This window comes from Bipolaris sorokiniana, assembly GCF_000338995.1.
Source record: "Bipolaris sorokiniana ND90Pr unplaced genomic scaffold COCSAscaffold_12, whole genome shotgun sequence".
Taxonomy (NCBI): Eukaryota; Fungi; Ascomycota; class Dothideomycetes; order Pleosporales; family Pleosporaceae; genus Bipolaris; species Bipolaris sorokiniana.
In genome coordinates, this window is record NW_006911906.1 from 735,263 (window position 1) to 759,908 (window position 24,646).

Genomic DNA, 24,646 nt, shown 5'->3' on the forward strand with positions numbered 1-24,646 from the left:
GTTTAGCCATTTGCACTTGTACGACTGAAAGACACGGTTCATGACACTCGGCGACCTCGAGTCGATACGAATTACTGCGTCATCTGTGCGCACATTGCGCATGGAGCTTGGCTGTGGCGGCTGATGCTTATTCAAGAGGCCAGTGTCTTTTTTTGGATTCGTTTGAACCTGTGTGGCAGCAGATCCATGGATAGCCTTTCTCCAACCAACAGGGCGACCTTTCTTCTTAGGAATCGGTGTACCGTCAGGGTTGTACTGTGTAGCAGACCGAAATGCCGAATAGCCCACGCCACTAGCACCTGAGGCAGGGCGGTCACTTGAACTCATGGGAGGAGGCTGTTTCACAGGCTCAGTGGTGTCGGGTAAAGAGTTTCGCGGAGGTCGACCGCGTCGCTTCTTCTTGATGAATGGATTGATAGCTTCAAGTAAAGCTTGGACCTTTACCTGAGCCCCACCATCACCACCAATCGCGTTCGACGGAGAGCGGGGACGCAGTCTCTCATCATCACCCGAATCCTCCTCATCTGCATCTTGCGTGAGATCTTCGACTCTCTCCTTGAAGTAGTCCGGAGGTGGGTTGCCAGGATCGATCAGATCCCACCTAATAGTACTAAGGTCTGACTCCATCGTGACGTTAGGCAAGCTTGTTCTTAGCTGGTCTAAATGCTGGTTTAGATTACGCTGCGACGGGTGTCTTCCACAAGCGATCAAGACATCGCGTGCAATTGTTGCAGGATTGTAAGTATTGCGACGTAGTGCCTTGTTCCGATCTAGTGGCTTAACATAAGTAGTGTATTCAAGACTATTAGGTAGCGATGGTAATTGTTGTATAAAAGACTGCGGTGGCCCGTTGGTGATAGAAGTCGACAGTTGCTTGTCGCCATCCGTTGTACCCTGAGGATCAGGTATATGCATGACACCAGTATTCATCCTCTTGGGTGGTGGACCCATATCCTCGTCTTCTGAAAGTTGCGTTAAATCAACAAGGTCGCTCAGGTTGCGCTTTCGGGCAGCCTCTTCTTTATTAGCAGGCTTCCTCAACTCAGGCTTGATGGGCATCATCTCGGCGACTGGTGCAGATGCAGGTGCAGGCGTATGTGCTGGAGGACCTGCCGGTGAGTCGTCATTTGGAAATGGCGTGTACTGTTCTGCACTTGCTGGTGGACCTGAAGCTGGCGCGTCTTGTGGGCTAGGTACGACGGAAGCTGAAATGACCTTCTTCATTACGGCAGGTGGGACAGGCGGTGTCTGCACAGGAGCTGGTGGTTGAGGCAAAGATTGACGGGATTTTGAGTTTACGTCTGGCACAGCTGTAAGCAAGCATTTAGCAAAGGCTGCGCGATCTAGTTTAAAATCCATCTGCTCAAGCTGCTCACACAGCTGGATATAAGAAGGGTTGTCATTGAGCAGACTTATTATGCGAGAGGGTTGGATTTTGCGAAACGTGTTGTAGTCATTGAGATATGCTGCAGCTGCTTTTGCTAGATGTGCCTTCTTCTCTGCTGGCCAGACAGTGTTGCCGGCGGGTCGACTGGCCGGCGTCTGGGTTCGCCTGACCGGTTCAGCATGAGCGACCACGGGAGTCGCCGGCTTAGATACATTTGTGTTCGCCGCTTCTCTATGTGAGATGTTCTCCTTCGAGTTTGCAGGCTGCGGAGTACTAGCATGAGCAGGTTGTGTAGACTTGGCTGCAGCAGCTGGAGGTGCAGCAGCTGGAGGCGTAGGCTTGCTTTGTGCCGTCTGTGATTTTGGTTTTGTTCTACGTTCCTCTTCCCAGATGCGCGCAAGGAGACTTGGGTCTTTGCTATTGAGTTCACGCATTTTCGCCATCATTGCACGAATCTCGGCTTCCAACGCATCACTGGGACTATCTTCGTCAGCCGGAAGTGCAGCAGCCACTTCGGCTATGTTTGACTGCTGCTCCTTTTGACTCTGGTTCGCATTGGATTTTGGCTGTGGTTGTCGCAAGCTTTCTCTCTCTTCTTGTCGTCTGCGCTCCTCTTCTGTTTGGCGCTTCTCCGCTGCAATCCTTTCCTCTTCAGCGCGTGCCACGTCCTCCATCGCCTTCCTTGCTGCCTGTTTTCGCTGGTATTCAGGCCATGGGTCGTACACTGCCAGTGGATCTACGGTAGTAGTACCCTGTGTATGGTATGTATCTGCCATGCTGACAGTGGGTGCAGAAGGTGCAGCTGGGGGCATTGGCGCAGTGTCGTAATTATTGACGTTTGACGGTGTGTGATTTTGTGAGCCACGCGAGGACTCGACGCTAGCAATCTGCTGGCTACCATAACCGCCGTACTGCTGATTTGTTGTAGCCATCATGGTTACGGTCCGCGCATTGTTGGCTTGCGCGGTAGTGTATTGAGGCTGAGCTGAGCTGGTAGAGCGCTGCTGCTGTTGCCGGTTATGCATTGGCTGCGTTGCGTGCAGATAGCTCTTTGATGCTGTGACCGGAGACGGTAGAGCGCGATTATTGTTAACGCTCTGTGGGTGTGCTTGCGATTGTCCATAAACAGAATGACTCTGCTGCGCTAGGACTTGCGGGGCATTGGAACTGGCATAGTGAGCGGGATGCGACGACGTGCTAGTGTTGGTGGTGAAGGTGGTCGCAGAGGTGGTGCTGAGTGCATACGAGGGGTTACTCATATTGTGCAGAACCTCGGCAGCCCGGTTTGTTATCTCGCGAGTTGCACCATATGCGCCGTTGTTCCATGTGACGCCAGTTCCATATCCACTGTTTTGGGTTGTATATGACTGTGTTGGGTAGGGCATGTATTGTTGGGCTTGCGTCGTTGGTGGTGGTTGCTGGTACTGGCGGGCGGACTGGGTGACATTATTCGAAGCGGGCGCAGTCTGATATGACGCATATTGCTGGGCGGAAGATTGTTGGTAGGAGGGGTTGTATGGGTTATAGCCATTCGTCGACATTGCGATTCTTGGCCGAGGAGTTTCGGATCACTCTCCAACCATATTACAGTTTTCGGGGTGCCTCTGTAGCGACAGATGTCGCAGGCGTCGCTTAAAGTGAAGGCAGCGGATGTTCAAATATTCCACACTGTATGCCGGTCTTGACGCGCAATAAATGTGCTGGATCGAGGGGCAGATAGACTGCGACGCGTAGCAAAGTGACGCCGCGCCCATGACGGCCTACCTGCGACGCACGCGTTGCTGACTTGCGCGAACCGGGGTGGCTACAGTGCATCGGAAAAAATATTTGCCGACGCTAGCGAAGCGAAGCTGGTCTGGCTTCTGCACATTCTCACCACCCTAATTTTCGAGGTGCGACACGAACTTTGTCTACTAACCCGACAACCCGCACATCCCACAGCAAAAATGACCAAGGTCCAGTCAATGGTCGCGAGCTCTCGCCGCAAATCGCGAAAGGCGCACTTCAGTGCGCCGAGTAGTGTGCGTCGGGTCATCATGAGCGTATGAAGAGACTTGGAACATTGCAGTGGACATGTTCTAACAACCTTCAGGCGCCTTTGAGTAAGGAGCTCCGCGAGAAGCACGGAGTGCGCAGCATTCCCATCCGTAAGGATGTGAGTATACCTGGATTTCCATCGACTTTGGTAGTGTGCTGACTTTTCCAAGGACGAGATCACCGTTGTCCGCGGTTCTAACAAGGGACGTGAGGGCAAGGTCTCCTCCGTCTACCGCCTCAAGTACTGCATTCATGTCAACGGCAGTGCGTAGCCCTCGATTCCCTCAAGCCGACAAATTCTTACTAAGTTTTTCACACAGTCGTCCGCGAGAAGAGCAACGGCCAGTCGGTTCCCACCCCCATCGCTCCCTCCAAGGTCGTCATCACCAAGCTCAAGCTCGACAAGGACCGCGAGTCTATCCTGGAGCGCAAGAGCGCCGGTCGCGAGGAGAAGAAGAAGCAGAGGGAGGCTTAAGCGTCTCGCTTTTGTTTCTTTGTTTGACGACACACCACGGCTTCGAGGCACATGGGCATGGGCTGTCCCACCGCCTCCGAGTGGATGAAATGCATATCATGGGTTCACGGTCTGGGCATGCGATGTGCGCATGGAAAAGCAGGGCGTTTTACCGGCTACTAGCTCCAACAATGGACTTGCCGCCATGCGGCCCCGTCGAAGATTTCTGTTCGAAATGATACCACGATGGATTTGGAGTTTGGCAACGAATGATATTTGTTACTCCAGCCGTCACCGTGAGACAAAGGCACGTGAAGAATTTTTTCCCATCCACGCTAGAATATCTACTCATCGACCTTACCTAATGGTTGCCGTGAGCTATACGACTAGCGGAGAAGAATGCCAGGTGACAAGCGTCACTACTCGCCTGCAGACCGTCTTCGAGTTTTACGATGAAGAAGATGGTTTGATGGTGAGACACATTTTTTCACGAAGTGCTATTTCTTGTGTATAGCATTGAGATGATATTGATGTCTATCGCATCCCCGTGAACGAAGAGTGAATATTGTCCGCTGCGTAACTTGTAGTCTTTGACCCATGATTGTCAAGATTATCCGTTGTTGGCGTATGCTTTTTGATGATGGTGAGAACGGTCTGCTAGAAGAAGCAGATACTACGTTGCTTGGTTTCTATTTCAAACGCCTGTTGATGTTGATGCGTAGCTTCGTCACAATCTTTTATAGCCAATGCCATGACATTTATTCTACCTGTAACTACAGAAGCTTGCGTGCACTCGTGATACGGGACAATCAAAACGATCCCCCAAGAGTCCAAACCCCAATAGTCCACACCCACTTTGATTCTCATCAACATCAAACTAGCAACCCATGAAAGCAAAAGAGCATCAACGTTTCAAATACTTCCGTGCGCAAAACCCAAGTAGTCCCCAAGAAACACGTCAAAAAGGCAAGACTAAATCCGCCACCACAAATAGTCTATGTCTTCCTCGTATTCGTGTTTCGAAGCATAAGGTAAAGAACAGTAACCCAATCAAAAAAAAACCTAATTATAACTATGGAGGAAAAAAAAGGGCGATCCGAACATATACAACCTTGTTCAAAAAATGAGGGCTCGTGTGTATGCATGTATGGGTGATGACGAATACGAAGCGGGTATAGATTAAGAACAAAAGGGAAGAAAGGGCGATGAGGGAATAGTTAGATGAGGGAGGGACGGTTATGTGCGATCGGTGCGGGGGGTTGGCGGTGATTCAGGTAGAATGGTAGTTGTGGGATGTAATATGGGAAGTGTTTTTGGGAGAATTGATGAGGGAAAGGATTGTAGATGTGGTTGGGCGAAAAGAGTGGTTGGGCGGAGAGGGTTCAAATTCTTGGTATGGTGATTTACTAGAATTGCCATGCTTGGCTTTGAGTATTTCTGCTGGATATCAATATAGTCTTACTATAATTATTGTTTTGAGGAAATAGAGCTGAGTACTTGTGCGCGATACTGGTCCGGATCATACTGATTTTCAGATTTCAGTTGTAATGTGCTCAGTGCTTGATTGACATGATATAGGTGCCAGCTCGCGTATCTCACGTATGCGACATTTTGCTGTACCTCGATATTCATTCAGTACGCTTTCTAGCTATACCAAAGCACTGGGTTCGATAGCAATTGTACTAGCACTATAAGGTTTGATATGCAATCGCGATTGGCTGATCTTCGTGACGCGTCACTGGAGTCATGACACAAGTAGAGATGTATGGTGATCTTCCGTCTATCACCATAGCAAGCATCATGACTGGAGGAAATAAGCCCTCAAAAGACCAATGTAAAAGTTTCAGGAGACTGACAGACGTAATTCTTGTGTCTAGCATGTTGCTTTGATACACCAGCGGCTGACGCAATCGTGTGTTTGTGCACTGTCTTGCGTCGTTTCAGCTTCAAGAGCCTACACTGTTGATGTTATTGGTTCGAGGAAGATTGCCCTGTACGTACTCCGTAGAGATATAGGGTACGGAAGTAGTGAAGCGATTTCATATCACCAACTATGAATATCAGACATTAAGAAGTTCCAGAAGGTGCAGTCAACAGTGTGTAGTGTAAAGTCAATCTGTGCCGAATCTAGGATAAGCATATTTGCTTCTTAACTAACGAAGACGTGGATTCGTGATCGGAACGGTGCGCATGAACTGCACGGAGAGTTCCGAAAGACCAGTGCAACGGTCAAGGAGATAATCTGAAGGGGGTTGTTGAGACGATCAGTTCTTGCTTTTGTTATATGTAACACCAACGTTGTCGGGATAAAACAAAGGCGAGTTGACCGTTGACACCATCTTCACTAACGCTCCGAGGTTGCTTGTTCCCAAACGGGAGTCAATGTCCCAAGATTTGTTTTCCGCGAGGCCCGATGATCCGGGCCCGATCAATGCAAAGTGCTGACGAGATGGTGGTGTTTCGAATATCTCAGCTGAGCACCTCACTGTTGGTCAATAAAGACATATTTGGTCCCACTTGTTTGCCCCTCAGAGCATTTAGAATGGCACGACAAACCATATGAGGTAGAGTGGAGTGAGTAGACCCGAGTTTTGTGGGCTACGGCAGCGGGATTACCATGCCAAATAGGAAAGCGGGATGTGAGTTTATGCAAAACAAGGCGTGGGTCGGGACAAGCCGGTTACTCGAATGAGGGTGACTGGGCGCATGGAGAGCAGAACACGAGCCATTGTGCCCGACCATCGTGTCCAAAGCTCGTAGAGGGCTGTGTTTGCTGCACTGTATTGGATTGTTGTGAGAAGAGACGCAATAAATCTGACTCAGCTCTTGCCACCATTCAGAAGTGGGCTTGGGTGGTGCATCATCACTAGTCGCCCGGGACGTGTTTAGCCGACAGTGCAGGAGTGCAGAGGAATATCGTCTCCAAGGCGTAGGAGATTGATGACGGACCAACCGCAAGCATTAGGAGCGCTGCCCGGGACGCGGCTCCCATAGTCGCAGTCGAAGCTAGGGCACTGCTTGCGGGGTAGTGTACCGACTAGTCGGTGAGGGTTGTGTGCAGCCAGTGCCATCATCAGCAGGGGCGTCGAGTGTGGTACGGCGAGGGCGCTTCTGTGGTAGCCCAATGCTGTCACGATGTCATCGTCAATGGGAGATGATGGTGTTGTTTGTTGAAAAGAGGAACGGCTAGTTAGTGCATTCGGGCGTCGTTGGTAAGGAACAGCGCGTGGCTAGCGGCTGAGTCAGGTGGCCGGATCAGGCACGCCAATCAGCATGGGGACCGAGGATTCCGTTTCAGACGTCAGTGTGCATGGGAGCCTTTCGTGCTGCTGCTCCACCCGTCACCAAATTGCGGAAACACCAAACCGCCCACTGCAACGCGCGCGCCTCTTGGGCTTCTCCATCGCTGTCGCGTTATTTGCCTGTGTACTTACGTACGCTTGACAATGACCAACGACCTTCACGCCCGTGCCCCCAGCGTGTGATCGGGAAGTGTGATGGGAAGCCTTGGCTGCCCAAGGACCACACCTCGCCGTGCGCAAACACCCCCACAGCCACACGGGAGAAGCAGCACAAAGATATGACCAGCCGTCCGCGAGGTATTCGCCATGTTAACACCCCTCGTCTGGACACGAACTATCGATAGGGGCTACCATGCATATGCATATACGACCGCATGTATGTATCTTTAGGCATACATACGAGCTTTGCCACCCACCCATCTGGCACCAGACACAGACCGTTAGATACGGTGCCCGTCCCCTCTTATACACGGAAGGAAGAGGCAAGCACGGAAGCGGCCTGGCTTGATTCGTGACGTGCTCAAAAGAGCGGAAATGATCAGAGAGTCCTTATTCATCATCCCGTTGTGCTACGGCGGGGGGAACGCGCGGAGGGTTGAGTGCGCGCCACAAACAACCGCCCTGTGAAGCTCGCCATTTGCCCTCTCGTCCGCTGTTGATCGTCGAAGCATGTTGTCACAAAGAGTTACGGGCTTATGTGGGAGCACACCGTCTACATATGTAGGCCAAAAAAGGGCCTGCTCGCCGGCAACCCCGCAACGCTCTTCGCCTCTCACCCACCCAGAGCAGAGTCTGCACTGCAGGTCCAGCAGATGCCCTGGAAAGGTTCCGACACTGGGCTGTTTCTTCGCTGCAGGCATGTCTCTTGGCTAAAAAGAACGCTAAATATACTTGGTCAAGGCCAGGGGCGTTGGCGAACATCAACGACAGGCCCCGGACATGATTGGCCTGTCTCACCAAGTGCCCCTGACAGGCCCTGTGTGCATGGTGTGTCCTCACTCGTGCCGTCGCCGCTCAGGCCCTTTGGCATCATGCCTAGGCCCACTCCGAATCATGCCCTTGCACAACCGTGAAGGGTGGACGGACCCTTCGCAGCGGCCGGTTGGCCTTCTCCCCCTCGCTCAGCCCAGGCTCAGGCTCACCTGTCTCTCTCTCCAGCTTCAGCTGCTGTGTGCCTGAACAGCCTCACCTGCACGGCTTCCCCCCTTCCCCTCCTTCGACACTTGCACACCGCTGAGCTGTGCTGCCTCTCCTTTCGCTCTACCCTTCGCATACGTCGACGCCTCTTTGAGAGAGCGCAACCCCGTCGCTCTCCGCGTATTCGCCAAAGCACACCGTTGCTCTTCTACAAACCCTTCCACCTCGCCCTCGTACTTGCTCACGGCTTTTTTGTCGCAGATTCGAGTACGTCCCCATTGGTCGCGCTCTATACTCAGTCATACTGATGTTGTATTTCTTGCAGTCAATTGCCCTTGCGATTCCCGACGCAGACTAACATCGCATCACTCCCTCCGCCGTCAAATATACGTCGTGTCACCCAATCGAGCAAAAACTCCTGGCCATTTCTGGACACCTAATCGATCGTGACTCGCACAAATCGCTATGAGAAGTCGGGTGGGCACATAATTGGTTTATTCATTACTTTTTCCGTCCCGAGTCGACACTAAACGCTCGTTCCATTCGCTTTCATCCCCGATCTCCCGTGATCTACACCATCATGGGCACACCAAAACCAATCTACCCGCTCAAAGAGCACTGTTCAATCATCTACGAAGAGACGCTTTACGTATACTCGCCAGCTGGATTCCAATCGCTAAAACTTGAAGAAGGCGCTAAATGGCAGACCCTACCCATGGATGTATCGCTTACAGGAGGACGATGTGTCAAGGCAGTACCCAAGGGCAACACTAAGGACGCCAAGCTGTTCATTGTTGGAGGAAGAGTCAATGCGACAGCCTCAGGTTGGAACTACCCTGGCTTGATGCACTACACATTTTCCACGAAGAAATGGGACTGGCAACGCTCAGAGAGTTGGAACACTCAGGAACGAATCAACCATGGCGCCGCATACCTCCAGGACTCACAAAAGATTCTCGTATACTCTGGATCGCAGGCCGACGGCGGTGGCCCGTCAGCTGAAACCTTTCTTATTTCTACCGTCGCTCCCTACTCTGTCGTGGGTCTGCCATCGGCTGGCGCGCCGCTCACTGTGAATCCGATGTTGATGGAGTCGAATGCGAACACCGCTTTGCTGGTGGGTGGAGGTGCATCAAACACAGCCGTCTGGAAGTTTACAGAATCATCTGGATGGCAGGATCTTGGTGTCGCTTTGCAACAGCCCATCACCAACGAAGACGCTGTCAAATGCTCGATAATCTCCAACAAGGAAGGAGGTGTGGCCCTGCAGAAGTTCGACATGAGCGTATCCCCAAACACCGTGGAACGAATACTACTATTGAACAAGGACGGATCCCCTGCAGCCCCAGGAACTCGAGTTGGAGGCAAGACGGGAAGCAAGACGAAACGTGTGACCTTGAACAGCTGGTCGCCGTACAACGAAACACTCGCACCTACGACGACACGATCAAGTTACTCATTGGCGCAAAGCAATGATGGTACCGTTGTTGCAAGCGGGGGTAACGATCAGGAACCGATCGCTCTGTTCAATGCCCAGCAAAACTCTTGGATGAACGCGTCAGCGGTATTTGAGGGGCAACAGGTGCTCGCAAACTCTGTTTCCTCTTCAAGCGTGTCAACAACCGCAACTGCAACGGCATCCGCATCTGCATCTGCGTCTGCCAGCCCCACCAGCACAGGAGCTGTCGCGTCACCTGCAGGACCTCCTGACAATAAGGGACGTATGTTGACCGTGCTCGGTGCCACACTCGGAACTATTTTCGGCATTGCGTTGATCCTCATCTTGATTCTATTCTGTCTCAAGTACAGGAAGAACAAGAGCAAGAAGAACGCTTACGTCGAGAAGAATGACCGCATGAGCTTTGCTGATCGAGGAGCTGCTTTTATGAAGGAAGCTGGTGGATCTGTAGCAAGTTATCCAAAGAACAACGAGTCTACTACGTCACTCGCGATCATTCAAGGTCGAGGTGGTGGTCACAAGAAGAACATGGCAAGCGATGCTAGCACAGCCGGTCTTGTCAAGAAGACCAGCCCTCTTGGTTACTCTGAGCAATACTCTGAGCCTTACGAACTTGCCAAGTTTGACCTGAAGCCAGAGCCTGTCGAACCCATGGTTCGGCAAAACTCGAGCCGAACAGCCCAGCCTGCACCAAGAGCTCGCAGCTCAGGTTGGAGTCGTTACTTTGCGAACAATGAGGCCACGAATCTCGCCAGTGCTCCTCCTGCGGACAGGTCCACATTCGCGTCAGATAGAACAAGCACAGCCAGCCAGTCACAGTACACAAGCTCCAACATGCACAGCTTGCGCCCATCCCAACACATTGCACCGCTGGAGATACCCAAGTTCAGTGATGGACAGCGTCTGAGTAGTGTAGCTAGTGGAAGCCCAACACTTGGCACACCCACATCCGTCCTGCCTCATCAGATGCAACCTATGCAAGCAGAACTTGCCCGTGCCAACTCCAATGCTAGCTCGATATCCGCTTTCAGTCACCACGACGCCCACCAGCCTGTAGACAATTGGACTCCAATGGGCAATGGTCGACGGAGCAGTAGCAACTACACGGGCAGTGTGGCGATTGACCATGGAAAATTCGACGGTACCAGCTCATACTATCCTGACGGAACTGACTCGTTCTACCCCAAGAGCAACTTTAGTTCTTTCTACCCTGGTCAGGGAAATACCCCGATGATTCCCGATATCCGCGACAGCACAGCAACGACTTTCCCATCCGGCGCTGCTCCTCCTGCGCCGACGGAGCAAGTGCCACAGAGCAAGTTCAGTTCCATGTACCCTGCGAACCCGCAACTTGGTCTTCCTCATGAGCGCGAAAGCGTCGCCACGCTCTTCCCAGGTGGCCCAGGTGGTGCCGCAGCGCACCAAGACACAGCGCTGCCGAGTCCCAAGTTCACCTCATTCTTTGCAACACCGCGAGCCGGACATGAGAGCACAGTTACCATGTTTCCTGGTCCTGCACACACTGTGGGCGAAGGGAAAAAGGAGCAATCTGATATGTCTTGGCTGAATCTCGGCCAGAGTCGATAAACGTCTCACTGTCCGTTTGGTCTGTGCCCCCTCACGTCGGTCATGAGCCCATCCTCCACGCCATCCATCCCTCGTCTCTGCAGACATGATTCGTTCTCTTTCGTCTTGGAAATCAGCGTCTTTAGCGAACCGAATCTCGTCCTCGTCTCTGTATACAGCAGTCAGATTTTCCTTTCTTGAGTATCATAGCATTCTCAGCGCCGGGCGTCTCTTTCATTTTTTTCCGGAGACACAAAACATTATTCAACCCAACCACATCAAAGGAGGCCTTGTGCTTTCCGCATTCAGTCGCTACAGATACCCGACGCCAAACCTCCCCATCCTAAGTGCGTCAACCACTTCCTCCTCATCATCGCCGTCATCACCATCATCATCCATCAATCCACATGTCAATGTACCCTCCCGATCCCGAGGGATCTAGTGTATATAAAACACCAACCTCTTTTCCTTCTTTACCCTCTTTTCATATTGTTTTATCAATATTCTCCTTTTTTGTATTGGTCTGTGTCCAACCAAATCTGTCTCCTCCCCACCCGCCCCTCGGTCGGTTGCTGGCCTCCATCGTCTGATCTCCTGATTTTGATGATACCTTGTTTGTCTGTCTGTTTTGCTTTTTTTCTCGCATTGGCGTAGTATGGCAAGACGGAATGATATAAGGGGGGTGTCGTTGTGTCTTTCTCTCCGTTGGTTCTGTCTTGCCACTTGTGTGTGGGTTGTATATGGCTCAGCTGAAGTGAGCGGGAGGAGCAGCGGTAGTGTGGTTGCTGGGGAGGTGTACATGGTCTAGGCCTGTAGTTGGCTGGTTGATGTTTGCTGCGTGTTTGGCTATCTCTCCCTCTCCCGCTACCCCCATTGACGTATGTTGTTGGGAAACGTTAATATTATAATGAAAGAAGCGAGTGTTGTCGTGTCACTATCTGTTCAATCTGGTGAAATGTGAGGTGCGTTTGGACAGACTGTTTTCCATGTAGTTAAGCGCTTATTGCTTTATCTTCTTTCCGCTATAGTATGCAAAGTGTATTGAATGTGCGGAACGAGTTCCTGAGAGACGCTGTCAACTCGATGGACCTTGGATACGCTTGGAATGTTTGTGCACTTGAAGTTACATTACAACTAAGCATTGTCTAAAAAGAAATAGGAGTACATGCTATTCCGACTATCATGTTCATGATGTACTGACTCCTCCTACCACATCATGTTCCTTGGCATCCACCACCCACCCACACCCACAAAAAAAGACCCACCATCACCACACAACACATGATGGCAGCAAGCAACACATGCAAAAACAAACAACTGTCCCGTGCCAGACTCGAACTGGCGGCCTTGGGATATCTGCTTCTATCAAGCAGTCATACGTGATGATATGAGACCCACGTGATAACCAACTACACCAACGAGACGATTCAAGCAATGCTTGAGTTGGGATGAGAGGAACTCGATGGCGAACTTGAAATTTGGGCCGTATCTATTACTAGCAAAATAAATGTTATGGACGACATAGCTATGAAGATGTGTTCTTGAATCCCAGGCTTTCCTACTACAGCTGTAAAAGAAAGAAATAACTGCCAAGTCGCTCTCTGTGACATCTTCCAATACTCCATGGAAAAGATAAGCCCAAAAAGAGTGATACCCGGAAATGCGTAGAGAGCCCAGGAATCGCAGTCATGCCAATGCAGACTCTCTATCCTTCTTCTTCTTCTCATCATCGAATTCATTAATCCCTCATTAAAAACAACCCAGCGCAAATGGAAATTGCCGCTTCCCGTGGTGTTTTTTTTTCGCTGGTAGCGGTCCTTGTCCCCGCTAACCACACAACCCCCCGTCAGCAACAAAAAAGCCAACCGGACCACCCCTACCTCGCGAGGTTAGGCTACGCCCGCAAAAAACATGGTCACTACGAGGGTCGAACTCGCGACCTTGGCGTCTACTAGGGTCCTTTGTAGGAGCTATGCTCCTAGCGATGGATTATTAGCACCACGCTCTAACCAACTGAGCTAAGCGACCTATTTGGTTTTTGATGAAAGAAATTGGGAGAAGAAAAATTACATTGCACTGGGAAAAAGCGTGCTTCGTTTTCGAACGGCGTTGGTAATTTGGTGGGTGAGGAATTCCCTGGTACGGAGTGGTGGGGCGGTACCAATAGAACCGAGAACTGGTGGCTGCCTAGTCTCGGCTGCAACGTTCATGCTTGGTTGGCTTGCTCCGAAGCGTAGTTGTTTAAGATTGCGTTTTGTTGTTGTGGAAAATGCTCGTTTGTCGGTATTACAAAAAATACGGGGTCGAAATCTACTAAGACTAACGCCGTTGCGATGACAAGCCGCCGAATACGTGAATAATCTCGGCAACCGTATGTCGTCATCCGTTGTACGCGTATTCAAAAGTCGTTTTTTGTGATCACTACTCGCCGTGTATCTCGGTCCGTCGTGACAAGCATATCTCTTTCTAGCAGTTTGCGAAGCCATCCCATTTCGGCGGTCAACCGCCCAGCTGCCCTAGATACTTCTCTACCTCATCATTGCCATAAAACATCGTCTGCAGTTTTTCATGCTTCTTCTTCTCGACCTGCGCAAGTTTCCTGACCTTGCCGGCATCGAGCCTACCCTGCTTGACATCTGCACAACTAGCACCGCCCAACGCCTTCTGCTTTGCATGCTCTTTCTTGTCTATGCCCAAACCAAACTTGTCGCGCTTCTCTTTGGGTACGAGCGGGAACAACATGCCCTGACCACTTGATCCCAAACCTTTTCTCGCATCTACGTCAAAGCCGTGTTTCTCCATGTACTTGAGCCCCATCCTCGTTCGGTCTATGGCCGAGGGGATGGGTGCGCGGGGGAGAGCAGCTTGATGCGCAGGACTCAGATAGTGAATGCGCTGATCTGACTCCTTGACAGGCTCGCCACATATACCACACCGAGGATATGCATCGGGCTCTGGCTGTGGCTCGCCGTTTGGGAACATAATGGCAAGATACTTCTCTGCCATGGTTTTGCCATTCGTCGATGCAGCTGCTGGCTGTGTCTCAGGGGTAGACGAGACGAATTGAATGGGATTCTTCCAGAGACCCCGGCCAAAAGCGCGCTGCTCGACAAACGGTGCAGTGGATATGTCGGGATCATCTTCGGGAAGCTCATCTTCCGGCTGCTGCTCTCTGGACGCGTATGTCGCAGAAGATGCCGTCATTTTCTTTTTGTGGCGGACAAATCACGTAGAGGCAATAAGGAGGTGCAGCGTGTGAGCTTTTCTTTAGGTAGGTGAATCGGCGGCGATCGTGTTGAACGCGTAGTCACGTGATATGACGCCACGTGCGTCCCTGGGCTGCTTGGGCATTAGCGAGCTACGGTAGAGCCGCGTCCCCGAAGCCTTCCCGTTCCCACTTTCCGCCAAGAAACATGCCCGTCAACATCATCGCCCAGGCCTTCGCCGAGGGCATTGATTCCATTCCCTATGGCTGGACCATAATCAAGGCTGCGGTCGTCTTTGCAGCCATTTATGCGCTGAAATGGTTCTTCAATGGCGCCAACAACGGCTCCGAGAGGAACATGCACTCCAAGGTGGTCATGGTCACGGTAAGCCTTTAGCGTCTGGTATCGAACCCTACTAACGGAAGCAGGGCGGAACAACCGGTATAGGTGCTGAAGTGGTCAGAGGCCTGGCGTCTCGCGGTGCACAAATTGTCCTCCTCGTCCGACAGCCACTCGTCGACCCCTTTCTCGTCGACTACATCGAAGACCTGCGCACGCAAACTGGCAACGAGCTCATCACTGCCGAGCATGTCGATCTCGAATCTCTGCACAGCATACGCCAATTCGCAACAAAATGGGTCGATAACGCACCGCCTCGACGTCTGGACATGATTGTTCTCTGTGCAAATACTATGACACCCCCTGGGAAAAAAGCAACGCAGACAGAGGATGGCTTGGAGTCGACTTGGGGTTTGAACTACATCGCCAACTTCCATTTATTGAGTATCCTTAGCCCAGCGCTCCGAGCACAGCCTCCTGATCGCGATGTTCGAATCATCTTTGGTACCTGCTCTTCATACATGGGAGGAAAGCTGCCGGGCTTAGAGGACAAGTCGAAGAAGAATGCAAAGAGTGAGCCTGGACAACTAGATTTCACACCATCGACCGTATACGCAACGTCGAAGCTTGCCCTGATGACGTTTGCTGTTGCCTTTCAGAAGCATCTCTCCAAGTATGACCGTCCGGACAAGAAACCAATGAACGCGCGCGTCATCATAGTAGATCCGGGCTGGACACGCACACCTGGTATGCGACGCTATCTGACCTTTGGTACGCTTTGGGGCCTGGCATTATACACTATTACGTGGCCGTTTTGGTGGATGGTCCTTAAGAGTGCTGATCAAGGTGCACAAACTTTCCTCTACGCTGCCATGGAGGCCCAGTGGGGTAGAGGCGAGGGCGCATATTTTCTCAAGGAGTGCAGAAGATCCATCTGGACCAGGAAAGATATTGACGACGAGCTTCTGCAGAAGAAGCTGTGGGAAAGCAGCGAGAAGACGATTGAGATTCTTGAAAAAGAGAGCGCGAAGAGGCGAGCAGCTGAGAAGAAACAAAAGGAAAAGGCTGAGGGTAAGAGCGCTGCAAAGTCGGCCAATGGACGGACTAAGAAGGCCTAGTTTTTAGGTATTTTGTTGTCGATGTGATGAAGGGTTGTTTGCAGAGATGAGTAATGTGTTGATAGTTTTAGATGTTCTGATTTTCATGACAAAAGCTTTTTGTATTTGTTTGCATTTACAGTCTGTGTCTGCTAACGAGTTACGATGTTGTCAGACCATGTTGTTGTTGTGTTAGATGGCAAGAGAAAACAAAAGTTGAGCAATTATCCAATTAGACTATATTCTTTACAAGCATTCACTGAGGGTCCGAAACGTTGCGGTTTTGATCACCAGTACCTAGAGTTTTGACAAGGGCAAGTGCCGGTAGTAACTCCGCCAGTATGATTTTCGCAGCACTGACCAGCGCCAGCATCGTATTATTTAGTATAACAGATGTCATACCCAATACAGGTAGTCCACTTCTTCTCATCAAACCGATCCCTGGACTGATGACACACTAGAATCCAATGTATAACAGCGGGCATGCGTTCTGGGTCTGGATCTCTCCCTACGAGCATCAACCGTGGGACGAAACAAAAAACAAGAAAGCATAGGGGCGTGGCATGAACGCAATGCAACTTGAACCAAAAATCTCTTGAAAGAAGAAGAGCATCAAGTCTTGAGCATTTCATGCAGTTGTTATGCTCGTAATGGCAAGGGGTATATCGAAAGCATATTGCGACCAGCGTGACATTACAATCATGGCAGAGATACGCACATGAGCCCTAGTCTTGTCATCTTTCATTGGTAGGTACTTCAGTATACAGATTGCTGTGCTTGGCACAAATGAACTATGAAATAGAGGCAATAACGGTCGTCTCTGTTCGGTACCCGAAACCTGTACACGCTATAATGCGATGCCACGACACGGTCCTCTTTGCCCCTTATTCCTTTACACCTACAAGCCAGAGCCGACCCGAGCAAAAGAACAAGGCCTTGGGAAAGGAGATTGGTTACTGTTTATTTCTTAGTAGGAAATATAGGGCCCCTCATGCGAAAGTGTTGGCTGGAAAAAAATCTTCCCGCGTAAAGTGCCGGGCGGCCAAGTTTACGGTTTTGATGCGGAAGACGGCAACAGGTGCTTGGTACGGCTAAAATTTGGCGACGGCTGGAGTCAAGAGAAGGCACTATAATCTGTATTGTCAATCGTTAGTGTTGACCACTCTCTGGTAATGGCGGTAGCGATGTTTTCAGGAGATTCATGCCTTGTTGCATTGTCGACAAAGCACTGGTATGCTGAGCGCACAAAACAACAAGAAGCAGGATATCGTGACTGACGGCGAGGCTGTAAAGAACGGCGCATGCACCTCATCCGTCCCTGCATTCCCTTTCAGTGGAACACCGTGTGGGCTGTTCTGGAGACAGTGCATGGAACCCCTGTCGTGCTTATAAAGTGGAAATTCGACAACAACGCTAGCGACGTCGTTGATAGGTGTGCCATTGGCCGGTCAGCCATCTCTCCCCACGCCAACGGGAAATGAGACTCAAGCCAAGCGGTGCTGCGAGGTAGAGTGCTGTCATACGGCGAGGCTGCCGGCGCTGACGAAGAGCAGGTTTTACGAGACAGTGTCTGCGCCCACCAGGTATGCGACCGGTACAGCAAAAGCACAACACCAAGTCGCGAATCTAGCCGCCAATCAAGGCAATGGAGAGCATGCGAACAGCGTCCTGGACCAACGATTCATTTTGACCAGCGCGTGATTGTTATCCAATATGCTCGCCCGCGGCTATATCCTACTGGCGCTGCTGCAATCTTAAATTTGCACCCCTTGTTAGCCGCCCTTTCTCCAAACGGGCAGGCGGATGAGCATACTATCGTGAGTTGATGAGCCGCCTCCCCAGTTTCAAATACTGCCGGGATCCTCTTCATCAATCTGTTTCTCTCGCGCTCCCCTCCAAACCTTACTCTCATTATTCTTGGTTGCCTTAGGTTCTTTTCGCTCATCCCCACACTCATTTTCGGATCGCTCGCGCCACATATCTCCCAACGAAGAGATAACCAAAAACGCTCATTTCCCAATCAACACCAAACAAAAGCAAAAATATGCGCTTCTCCACTGCTGCTGTGGCGCTCGGTGCGCTCTTCGTGGGCGCCAGCGCGGACATCGCTGGTGTTGCGTAAGTCAACTCCACATTTCATTCAAACCATGATCAGCGAAAACGCGCGACTACTATGCGCTCTCTCCACAAACACAACTACCCAACGTCACTCAAATGAGCTCTTGGCTAACCGAAATCCCCAGTCCTGAAATTCAAACCTCGGTCCTCATGGTCCTCGCCCACGCTATCCCTTCAGAAAGCGTATCATACGCCCTAGCCAGCCCCGCCGCCTTCGCCTCAGAAATGGCTTCGTGCCTTTCTGCCAGCAGCACCCCGGCGTGGTACCAGGCGCTGCCGACCGATGTGCAGAGTCTCCTGCCCCAGATTTACCCGCATGAGACGCCTACCCCCAGCCCTACCCCTTCAGCGACCCCTTCGTCGACTCCCAGCCCTACTCCTACCCCTTCGTCCAGCGCCGTTGTCACACCCTACCCGACTGCAGGCTTGAACAGCACGACTGCCATTACTAAGCCCCCGACCAGCGCTACCGGAACTATTAGTTTGAGCTTGATCCCTACCCCCAGTGCTAGGGGCCCTGAAAGCCCTGCTTTTACCGGTGCGGCTTCCAAGCTTTCGCTCAGCGCTGGTCTTGGTGCTGTCATCGGTCTGGTAGGTGTTCTTGCTTTGTAAAGAAGATACACGTCTTCTTCATTACGCAAACTACTTTTCTTCTTCGTTTTGCATTCTCTCTTCCCCCGGCTTCATGTCATGACATGAAGCTAGGGAAATGAGAGTGTAAAAACACCTTTTTTTTACAGGGCAGCGCCTCTATTGCTTTTTATTTTATTGGCTAAGCTCACAAACGCCTTTCTCACGACGCGATGTTGTTACTCCTTTTCCCCAGAAGGAACGATCCGCATTATACCTTTTTTGAACTTTTTTTGCTTGATTTAACTGGCGGACACGAACATGTTTTGATGGGAGATATACCTCATGAGAACCTGGTTGTTAATGTTTTTTGTCTTGTGTTTGTCGGGCTGGGCTTGAGGGTGATGGGGCCAGAGGGAAGGAGGACTGGATGATGAGATGGGGGATGAATGCCAGTAGTAGTAGTATATAGCCTTTTGTTTAGTTTTAATTGTTAATCAGTTCAATGCTGGAGAACTTTTTGTCATTGCTAGTTCGTGATAATATTATATGGGTGATATACTTGCGACGCGGGAGCAGGGTTCTCTTCGTGTTGTGCTAGGCGGCTCGGTCCGTGGAGGGTGGAAGGAATGACACGCGTCAGTCTCGTATTGATGGTTAGTAATGCTTCTGGCCAGTATGACGTTGAACATTACCAATTTTCAGTGTTTGGTAGTCAGATGAGATGGGGTTTGTCTTGCTCTTCTTGATGTAACTATCAGTCCAGTTCTTAGTAAGACGTTTTCGTATCGTGGGTCGCATACCACCATATACAGTCAGACATCTCAGCTCACTCACCGCTCCTCGTGACACCATATTCGTCGTATTAGAGACATTATGATATCCCAGAGAACCATATACAAAACTTTACGCCCCCAAAGGTCTGGCGTAGAGTCGCGAGATCACTGTCAGCATGCATGCGCCAGTAGTACGCAACCGACCCTTACACTACCATCTCGTGACTTATCTTTAAGACAACAACTACACTCCATCAAATCAAAGAGTAAGATACAACGGCATGTACTGAATGTGTCTCACGTTGCACGTCGGTACGGAAACTTTTTCGGAGACATTTCATCTGCAACGTAAGTCAGCACTCGAATCGGTGACTTTAACCCCATCCCGCGAAGCTGAGTGGCGTCTATACTTCCCAGAAATTCAAGCCTCTTTGTATCGAATCAGGTTATGCCCTTTCCTAAGTATACTCAGATATCTCACGGAGGCTTTAGGAGACTTTGATGGCGGACTCATCGAACAGTGTTGGTATATAAAGTCAGTGTAGCAATACTACCACTGAAAGACCACCGTCAAAACCCACTCTCCAAGCAACTCTCTTACCTTATCCCTCATCCATTCTTTCAAACCAAAAGAAAATGCCCATTCCCCGCCCCCCAATCTTCGACATCCTAATCCTCGGCGCCGGCCCCGCAGGCCTCAACGCCGCGCTCACCTGCGCCCGCACCCGCACCACAGCCCTTGTCCTCGACTCGCAGCAATACCGCAACAAGGGCATATCTCACATGCACACCGTCGCCTCCCGCGACCACACCCCGCCCCAAGATTTCCGACACATAGCCCGCGAGCAGATCGAAGCACGCTACGACACGGTCTGGTTCCAGCAGGCACTCATCACGTCTGCCCGCAAGACCGCCCTTACCCTTCCCAATAAACCAAAAGCGTATCAAGGTTTCGAAATCGTGGACAGCGAGGGCGTCGCTTATCTAGGCAAAAAACTCATCTTAGCAACTGGCTCGCGCGACATCCTCCCCGATATACCCGGCTACGCGGAAAACTGGCCTGGACATATATACCAGTGTCTCGCGTGCGACGGGTACGAGCAGCGCGGTAGCGCGGTAGCCATTCTGGGGTTTGACAATCCGGGGTATGCGCATTTCGTGTATATGGCTTCGGCACTGGATCCGGAGTCGATTACTATATTGACGAATGGGCCGCCGAAGGAGGATGTCAAGGTGAAAGAGGCGATTGCGGTAGCGAAAGCGCTGGGGGCTACGCTGGATGAGCGCCGGATTGTACAGCTAGTGAATAACGGGCCTACCCATGTGGAAGGCATGACCGTGCGGTTTGAAGGGGGTGAGGAGAGAAATTTCGGGTTTGTGGTGCATAAGCCTGCGACTGTGAATCGGGCGCAGGATTTGATTGAGGAGCTAGGGGTGGAAACGGTGGGGGAGGAGGTGGGCGGGCATGTTCGGATTGTGAATGCAATGTTTAATGAGACGAGTGTTGGGGGGGGTTTTGCGGCGGGGGATACAATGGTGGCGATGAAGCAGGTTGCGATCGCGATGGCGGAGGGTTTGAAGGCTGCGGCGGGGGCGGGGATACAGATTGCGCAGGAGAGGATGGCGGAGATGATGAGGGAGGTGGGAGAGGTGAAGGAGGTGATGGGAGAGGAGAGGGAGGAGGAGAAAGTGGATGTTGTGTCGCATTGAACGTGTGAGTGTACTCGCTGGACGTCAAAGAAGAGAACAATTTTTTTTAAGGAAGTGGATTCATTTCCTAGTGAATGTAACTTGTTCGTATTCAATAAATCCGTACTGACATACCGAGATAGTGGCTCTTTACCTAGTATGAAGCCTTCTTCACCTTCCCTCTCTCAACTGCGTCCAAACATGAATTAACCTCACTCATTCTTCTTATGGATCCTGGGCAAACAAAGCCAGAACCCAAGAATAACTGCCAGCAGCGCCAGAATAATCGGCTGCAACACCTGCACACCCTTTGCCTGTGCAATAGCGCCGACCGCAAAAGGGAAAATAGCAGCTCCGCTCCCACCGAATGCAGCCGCAAACCCTATAGCACCGACATGCAAGTGACGCGGAAGCAATTTCGTAGCCGCAACGATTGCAGCGGGGAAAAGAGGACCGAGGAAGAATCCCTGCAAACTAACTGCAACAGCCGACACGTAGAATTGCGGGACGAGCCAGAAGACCAGCTCGAGGGCCATGGTTAGTGGGAGGTAAATCTATTTCCCGCGTGTCAGTCATACGTATCCTGGTACCAATGAAAAAGAGCAAGACCAAAACTTACAGTAATAGCCAACTTCTCCCCTAGTCGTGGTGTCACGAAACCCAGTACAACTCTTCCAACGGTAATTCCCATCCAGAACCCCGTTGCAGTCATTCCACTCGCGAATTCCTCGCCGTCACGCACCTCAAGCATGAACTTGACGATCCAGCCACCAAGGGCGACTTCGATGCCCACGTAGCCGAGCAAAAAGAGTGCGCAAAGCCAAGTAACTCTAGCCTGAGGAAGGCGGAGAAGCGCTTCCTTCATGCGATTATCCTTTGTATCCGTAGTACGGGGGTTAGCAGCACGGTATTTTGCGCCCGTCTCGCGCCAGAAGGCAGCCATTGATGTGCCGAGCTCAAGTACAGCCATACCGACCTGCAAATGTTTTAGTATTAAATGACGGGTCTAAAGTGAGGCTTTGAGGAGAGGGGAATATGACGTACCATAACGTAGTAGAAGGTATACCACGGCAATTTGTCCCCTCTTGTAACCATAGTCGTAGCGATTAACGGGGCAAGTACAGCACCAACGCCGTAGAAAGCATGCAAAAAGCCTAGAACCTCGTTTGGATTCGCCATGTTGCCGATCCAAGCATCTATGCTCGTTGTCAGCGTCGTCTCTCTTTTTTCTTTTTTTGGGGAGAGAGAGAGAGAGAGAGAGAGAGAGAGAGAGATGGCTATTACTTACTCCACGCAGCATCAGCAAGCCCATTTCCAAACCCAGCCAGCATAAAGATAACAACCAAAACGGGATACGGCGGGTGCACAGAAATAACAATGTACGCGATCAAATGGCAGCTCGGCGCAATAATCGCAACACCCCTTTGCCCAAACTTGAGATGAATGGAATTGTTGAGCAGCGCTGACGCCGTGTATCCAGCGAGTGGGGATAGGAAGACGAGCGAGATGACGACGAAAGATAGTTTGTAGTACTCCTGAAGCTATAATTTCCGAACAAAGAAAAAAATACATTAGCAATTTCTCCGCATTTGTGTCTTTTTCGGGCTTTATTGTTTGTAGGGGAGTTTTTCTTCCGATCCGTGTTTCAAGCACAGCTCATCCATCCTCGGAGAATATATCTTAGAGAGAAAAAAGAAGAAAGGGATGTCAAACATACATATGGTATCAAAGCTCCATACGCCGCATCATTACTGCCCATAACCACAAAGCTCCAAAACGCAGCTGCAGTACGGAAAAAGTTCGAGCGAGGATGATTCCATCGCTCAAGCTTCTGCGCCGCCTGTGTCGTCGGTGAGGGGAGATTCTCCACGGGATCGCTACTCTGCGCGCCCTTTGTATCTGACAGCCGCAGACCGCCAGTAGTACTATGATTGGAATGCAGCGAGCCAGCTACTTTGGCATCTGGGGGCTTGGCGAGGTACTCGGAGACGTCCTGGAGTTGGATAGGCTGCTCGAGGCAGGTTGATGCGCTTCCGTTTTGGTGCATCGCGGCTGCCATTTTGTGTTGTTGGAAGAATGGTGTTTAGACCGGTGAGCAAAAGATTGGGTGCGTGCACAAAACGATCGTACGTATCCCCGGAATGTTTAAATACACTACCTACTACACGATGACGTTGGTTTCGACTTCACAGTCTCCAGAGGTGTGTGTGTGTGGGGGGGAGCGAGGGAAAAAAGAAAGAAAGAAACACAAACGCCCTTTTCGCACCGCCTTTTTATCGGGCTTCTTGATCACTGGCTGGGCTGTTCAGTCATTCATCGACATGCTGTTCGACTCAACACTTTAGTCGTATTTCTCCACATGAAGATGCACGTTGTCAACCAATCAGTCGCAGCTGGATCTCGCACTTTAGCGTCAATGGCGGTGCGCCCGGGTGATGTTCGGGAGATTAATAAAAGAGGTGGCGGAGTGGATTTGGAGGCTTTCCCCAGGTTTTCTGGCTGTCGGCCCGACTCGGAACAAATAGACTTCTCTCCCTACACGTGACTTCACAAAATAAAAATATCCAGACCGCGTACAGATGTACTATGTACGCGACGGATATTGCGACATCCTCCATGACAAATTCAATGTCATAGAAACCGGTATGTGTGGGCGAGCAGGTTCGTCGTGCAAGTCAGAAACGTTGTCGAACTTGGGGGCGCCTTGTCCCGGTTCTCTCTACTAAATGCCCTAACTCGAAGCATCGATAAACTGCGAACTGAAACCGCGCCCGTTGCAAGGAAGGGGGGGTCCACCCCCACCTGCTCCAATACAAGTAACGTACCCGAACTTGTCACAAATAATGCACATGTCCGACCAGTTATTCACCGCTGTACTTGCCCCCTCCTACCCCCAAACAAGTCTGGCCCGCGTCTCATCAGCACCTCGAGAAAATATGTGAAAGAAGAAAAAAGAACATGGAATTTTTTTGGATGATATTTGAAATCGTTATCGTAGTTTGTCTTATAACTTGCCTACCCCTGCCATTAACCGAACCCAATACTACTACATGTATGAAAGGAGTTAAGGATGATTCACGGAATCTGCCTTACCCGGTTACACACCTGTTTTGCTACTGCTTGCTCGCTCCTCCTCATCACCCTGCGCCTCTTCTTCGACTACCTATTGCATCTTTGCTCGAAGGGTATCTTGATGTGTGTTCGTCTCTTCCACCACAAACAACAACCAATCAGACTCTTGTCGTAGTGAAGAAAAAAAGTGAACACAAAAAAAGGAAAACAGATTGCGGATAAAAAGGAAAGAAATGAAAAAAGGAAATAACAGTACAATAGAAAGAAGATGTTTATAGATGAGATTCAACACTTGCATTTCAACGACTGTAGAGAAAAAAAGCCCATAAAAAGGTTGTCCATATACACATACTTCGCTTTGTAGATCCAGTCGCGTCTGCCTCGCGTCTCGCTCCTGTGAATAAAAAAAATGTTCTTGTGCCAGATTCTGTTTTGCT

The 24,646-nt window shown here is 50.7% G+C and overlaps 9 protein-coding genes and 2 non-coding genes across 11 annotated transcripts; 5 read left to right on the forward strand and 6 right to left on the reverse strand.

Moving 5' to 3' along the window:
• Nucleotides 1–450: 450 nt before the first annotated feature.
• On the reverse strand, nt 451–2,983 carry COCSADRAFT_39268 (uncharacterized protein; the record flags this gene model as incomplete). The annotated part of the gene is made up of 1 exon (XM_007704422.1): nt 451–2,983. A coding segment is annotated over exon 1 (2,221 nt), but the record flags the coding sequence as incomplete, so codon positions are not given.
• A 290-nt stretch (nt 2,984–3,273) lies between these two features.
• On the forward strand, nt 3,274–3,899 carry COCSADRAFT_344402 (uncharacterized protein; the record flags this gene model as incomplete). The annotated part of the gene is made up of 4 exons (XM_007704676.1): nt 3,274–3,429; nt 3,480–3,542; nt 3,595–3,688; nt 3,745–3,899. The coding sequence occupies exons 1-4, from the start codon at nt 3,334–3,336 to the stop codon at nt 3,897–3,899; spliced, it is 408 nt and encodes a 135-aa protein (XP_007702866.1). The 5' UTR covers nt 3,274–3,333.
• A 4,647-nt stretch (nt 3,900–8,546) lies between these two features.
• COCSADRAFT_232679 (uncharacterized protein) lies at nt 8,547–11,572 on the forward strand. Its single transcript, XM_007704677.1, has 2 exons — nt 8,547–8,584; nt 8,643–11,572. Exon 2 carries the CDS (start codon nt 8,898–8,900, stop codon nt 11,361–11,363), a length of 2,466 nt encoding a protein of 821 aa, XP_007702867.1. The 5' UTR covers nt 8,547–8,584; nt 8,643–8,897; the 3' UTR covers nt 11,364–11,572.
• Nucleotides 11,573–12,281, reverse strand: COCSADRAFT_232680 (uncharacterized protein). Its single transcript, XM_007704678.1, has one exon. The coding sequence runs from the start codon at nt 12,141–12,143 to the stop codon at nt 11,781–11,783; it is 363 nt and encodes a 120-aa protein (XP_007702868.1). The 5' UTR covers nt 12,144–12,281; the 3' UTR covers nt 11,573–11,780.
• Nucleotides 12,282–12,660: 379 nt separating this feature from the next.
• Nucleotides 12,661–12,766, reverse strand: COCSADRAFT_t65. The gene has a single exon. It is a non-coding gene; the product is annotated as a tRNA-Met (tRNA).
• A 488-nt stretch (nt 12,767–13,254) lies between these two features.
• Nucleotides 13,255–13,370, reverse strand: COCSADRAFT_t64. Its single transcript has one exon. It is a non-coding gene; the product is annotated as a tRNA-Ile (tRNA).
• A 114-nt stretch (nt 13,371–13,484) lies between these two features.
• COCSADRAFT_232691 (uncharacterized protein) lies at nt 13,485–14,572 on the reverse strand. The gene has a single exon (XM_007704679.1). It carries the CDS (start codon nt 14,544–14,546, stop codon nt 13,842–13,844), a length of 705 nt encoding a protein of 234 aa, XP_007702869.1. The 5' UTR covers nt 14,547–14,572; the 3' UTR covers nt 13,485–13,841.
• A 163-nt stretch (nt 14,573–14,735) lies between these two features.
• Nucleotides 14,736–16,240, forward strand: COCSADRAFT_123357 (uncharacterized protein). Its single transcript, XM_007704680.1, has 2 exons — nt 14,736–14,932; nt 14,977–16,240. Exons 1-2 carry the CDS (start codon nt 14,756–14,758, stop codon nt 16,003–16,005), a joined length of 1,206 nt encoding a protein of 401 aa, XP_007702870.1. The 5' UTR covers nt 14,736–14,755; the 3' UTR covers nt 16,006–16,240.
• Nucleotides 16,241–17,795: 1,555 nt separating this feature from the next.
• COCSADRAFT_123358 (uncharacterized protein) lies at nt 17,796–19,186 on the forward strand. Its single transcript, XM_007704681.1, has 2 exons — nt 17,796–18,102; nt 18,228–19,186. Exons 1-2 carry the CDS (start codon nt 18,029–18,031, stop codon nt 18,712–18,714), a joined length of 561 nt encoding a protein of 186 aa, XP_007702871.1. The 5' UTR covers nt 17,796–18,028; the 3' UTR covers nt 18,715–19,186.
• Nucleotides 19,187–20,090: 904 nt separating this feature from the next.
• Nucleotides 20,091–21,116, forward strand: COCSADRAFT_51176 (uncharacterized protein; the record flags this gene model as incomplete). The annotated part of the gene is made up of 1 exon (XM_007704469.1): nt 20,091–21,116. A coding segment is annotated over one exon (1,026 nt), but the record flags the coding sequence as incomplete, so codon positions are not given.
• A 233-nt stretch (nt 21,117–21,349) lies between these two features.
• On the reverse strand, nt 21,350–23,184 carry COCSADRAFT_97061 (uncharacterized protein; the record flags this gene model as incomplete). Its single annotated transcript, XM_007704682.1, has 5 exons — nt 21,350–21,691; nt 21,757–22,113; nt 22,182–22,333; nt 22,426–22,678; nt 22,855–23,184. 5 exons carry the CDS (start codon nt 23,182–23,184, stop codon nt 21,350–21,352), a joined length of 1,434 nt encoding a protein of 477 aa, XP_007702872.1.
• Nucleotides 23,185–24,646: the final 1,462 nt, after the last annotated feature.

What these genes read in the sequence shown, in the direction of transcription:
- COCSADRAFT_232679 (XM_007704677.1), top strand. Translation starts at nt 8,898, where the DNA reads ATGGGCACACCAAAACCAATCTACCCGCTCAAAGAGCACTGTTCAATC.
- COCSADRAFT_232680 (XM_007704678.1), bottom strand. Translation starts at nt 12,143, where the DNA reads ATGTACACCTCCCCAGCAACCACACTACCGCTGCTCCTCCCGCTCACT.
- COCSADRAFT_232691 (XM_007704679.1), bottom strand. Translation starts at nt 14,546, where the DNA reads ATGACGGCATCTTCTGCGACATACGCGTCCAGAGAGCAGCAGCCGGAA.
- COCSADRAFT_123357 (XM_007704680.1), top strand. Translation starts at nt 14,756, where the DNA reads ATGCCCGTCAACATCATCGCCCAGGCCTTCGCCGAGGGCATTGATTCC. An exon ending in CCAAGGTGGTCATGGTCACG is followed by an intron (nt 14,933 to 14,976) that starts GTAAGCCTTTAG and finishes TAACGGAAGCAG; the next exon opens with GGCGGAACAACCGGTATAGG.
- COCSADRAFT_123358 (XM_007704681.1), top strand. Translation starts at nt 18,029, where the DNA reads ATGCGCTTCTCCACTGCTGCTGTGGCGCTCGGTGCGCTCTTCGTGGGC. An exon ending in GCGGACATCGCTGGTGTTGC is followed by an intron (nt 18,103 to 18,227) that starts GTAAGTCAACTC and finishes CGAAATCCCCAG; the next exon opens with TCCTGAAATTCAAACCTCGG.